The 2,308-nt window shown below is 46.3% G+C and overlaps 1 protein-coding gene across 1 annotated transcript; it reads right to left on the bottom strand.

Moving 5' to 3' along the window:
• Nucleotides 1-694: 694 nt before the first annotated feature.
• LOC130712725 (uncharacterized) lies at nt 695-1,783 on the bottom strand. The gene has a single exon (XM_057562545.1). It carries the CDS (start codon nt 1,781-1,783, stop codon nt 695-697), a length of 1,089 nt encoding a protein of 362 aa, XP_057418528.1.
• Nucleotides 1,784-2,308: the final 525 nt, after the last annotated feature.

The following is a 2,308-nucleotide window of genomic DNA, read 5'->3' as shown; positions in this document are numbered from 1 at the left end:
TGTACACAACATGACTTAGCTCACCTCTAAACACCCTAACCGGTAAAACTTTAGATCCTTCCCCTCTTCAAAATTTCTCAAGAAAAATCATCCCCTTAACTCTAAGATCCATTTGCCTAAACAACAAGAACTCGATCTAATTCTGATCCTTACCCACGTCTAAGAATAATCTCCATTTACAACCCTTCTAAGGATAGAACTCGAACAACCCTACCCGAACGAGGTCACCTCCTAGGATTAATTCCTAGCCCTGCCTTCACCTAATCAATACGTATAATCACATCACAAGCCTCTAACCTAGTAGAGTTCTCTCGTCCTTCGACACTTCCACTTGAAGATCGTACAACCTTAACATCTCACTAGAATCAATTCCCTAGTTCCTCTCTTCCTTTACCAACACATACCGGCACAAGACGAAATTCTAGGCCTAGTGGAACTCCTCTAAATCTCCCTCAAGAACACTACAAGGGCAACACACAAAACAATCACACGAGCATATCACATGCCCACTAAGGCACTGAACATATACAAGAGGTTTTCAATAAAACACTTGCTTCAAAGTACCACGAGTAGCTTAGATAAGACAAGGTCGTAGTCAGAGACTTAACACCCGAAGTAGCAACATAAGAACAAACAGGCACAAAACAACATAAGGTTTCAAGCTAGTTAGGACTTGCATTCTCGCCACACATCCTCAGGCCTCCTCCTCAGCATCAGTAGCCTCAGCCCCCACCATTAAGTGCACTCGTTCTTCGACAGTCGGGTGAGTCCCTCGTGTAACGCACACAGCTAGCTCCACTTTTGGTGTCCTACAGTCTCTGGAAAGATGTCCCGGCTTGTGACAATTGTAGCATAACGGTCCATCCTCCTTGCAAGCAGCGGCAAAATGCCCAAACTCTGCACATCTGAAGCACTGAACACCACGGTTTTGGGCTTGGCTCCCTTGTCTTCCTAGGGCTGTAGGCATGGGTCTGTACCCTTCCTGAGACTTCTCATCATCTTGTTGACGATGGTAAGGCTTCCTCTGATTTCGTTTCCTCTTGTCGCGCCCTCCTTGACCTTGGCTTCCGGACCTCATCGGTCCTCCTCGGTACAGCTTATCCTTCCTCTTGTTCTTTATTGCTTCTATCTCCCTGCACTTCTCCACCAACGGTTGGAACGCACGTATCCCCAAAGGTTGCACCAACTCTTTGATCTCAGGTCGGAGCCCATTCGTAAACTTAGCGCTTAGGTACGCCTCATCAACACGGTTGGCAAGGAAACGGTGCTTCGCCAAAGATTCCAGCTTAGCGGCATACTCTGCCACCACCATATTCCCCTGAAACAACTTCAAGAATTGTGCTTCCTTTTCTTCCCTTGCGCTAATCGGAAAGTACCTGTCCATAAAGACAACGCAGAAAGCATCCCACGTCACAGGCACACGGTTGGATTCCATCATCATGCGTGTTCCTCTCCACCAATATTCAGCTTCTCCCATCAGCAGATAAGTTGCACAATCCACCCTTGTCTCGGTTGGGGTCCTCGACACCCTGAAGATCTCCTCGATCTCTTGAATCCACAAGTCCGCCTTCTCCGGGTCAGCTCCTCCAAAGAACTGAGGCGGGTCAAGGCGACCGAAATCAAGGAGTCCCCTAATCTGAGCTTGTGCCTCGTCCTGTCGCTGCTGGCGTGCCAGACGCTCTTCCTCGGTGATAATCCGTTGAGCAGTTGCGGTAACCCGTGTAGCAGCATTAGCAGCTTGTCGCGCTACCACATTCGTCAAGTTCGCCATGGCCTCCGCCATACGGTTCACGGTAATCGTAGTCTGTCGCTCCAGGTCCAATCTTGGAGGCATCATCTTCCCTTCGCAAAGCAACAGGTTAGTTTTCCCAAGATAAGAAGCATAACAAACGCGTCAGCCCAACTAAGAAGTCACACATGAGTCAAACAATGGGTATGGCTCACGCATACCCATCCACAACATACAACACAGAGACCACACAACCTAGCACAACAAACCTATTCCCCAACAAGCCTTGGTATCCCTAAACCTGGCTCTGATACCACAATGTAACGCCCTGATTTCCAAGGGTTACTTAGTGATTCGAAAGTAAATTAATCATGCTAATGAACTTTTGAAAACATAAAAATGCAGGTATATTTTTTTTTCTTTTGAAACATAATACTTTGTAATACTTTCCAAAACATGCTCTAACCAATGAATACATAATACCCATCATAATAAATACCCTTACATCAACGAATATAATCAAAAAATAAACTCCAAAAGGAATATAAACTAAAAGCCTCATATGCCCATCGAGCTCCC

The sequence above is a fragment of the Lotus japonicus genome, chromosome 4, assembly GCF_012489685.1.
Source record: "Lotus japonicus ecotype B-129 chromosome 4, LjGifu_v1.2".
Lineage (NCBI taxonomy): Eukaryota > Viridiplantae > Streptophyta > Magnoliopsida > Fabales > Fabaceae > Lotus > Lotus japonicus.
The sequence above is the reverse complement of the archived record's forward strand: the minus strand, read 5'-3'. Positions and strand labels throughout refer to the sequence as shown.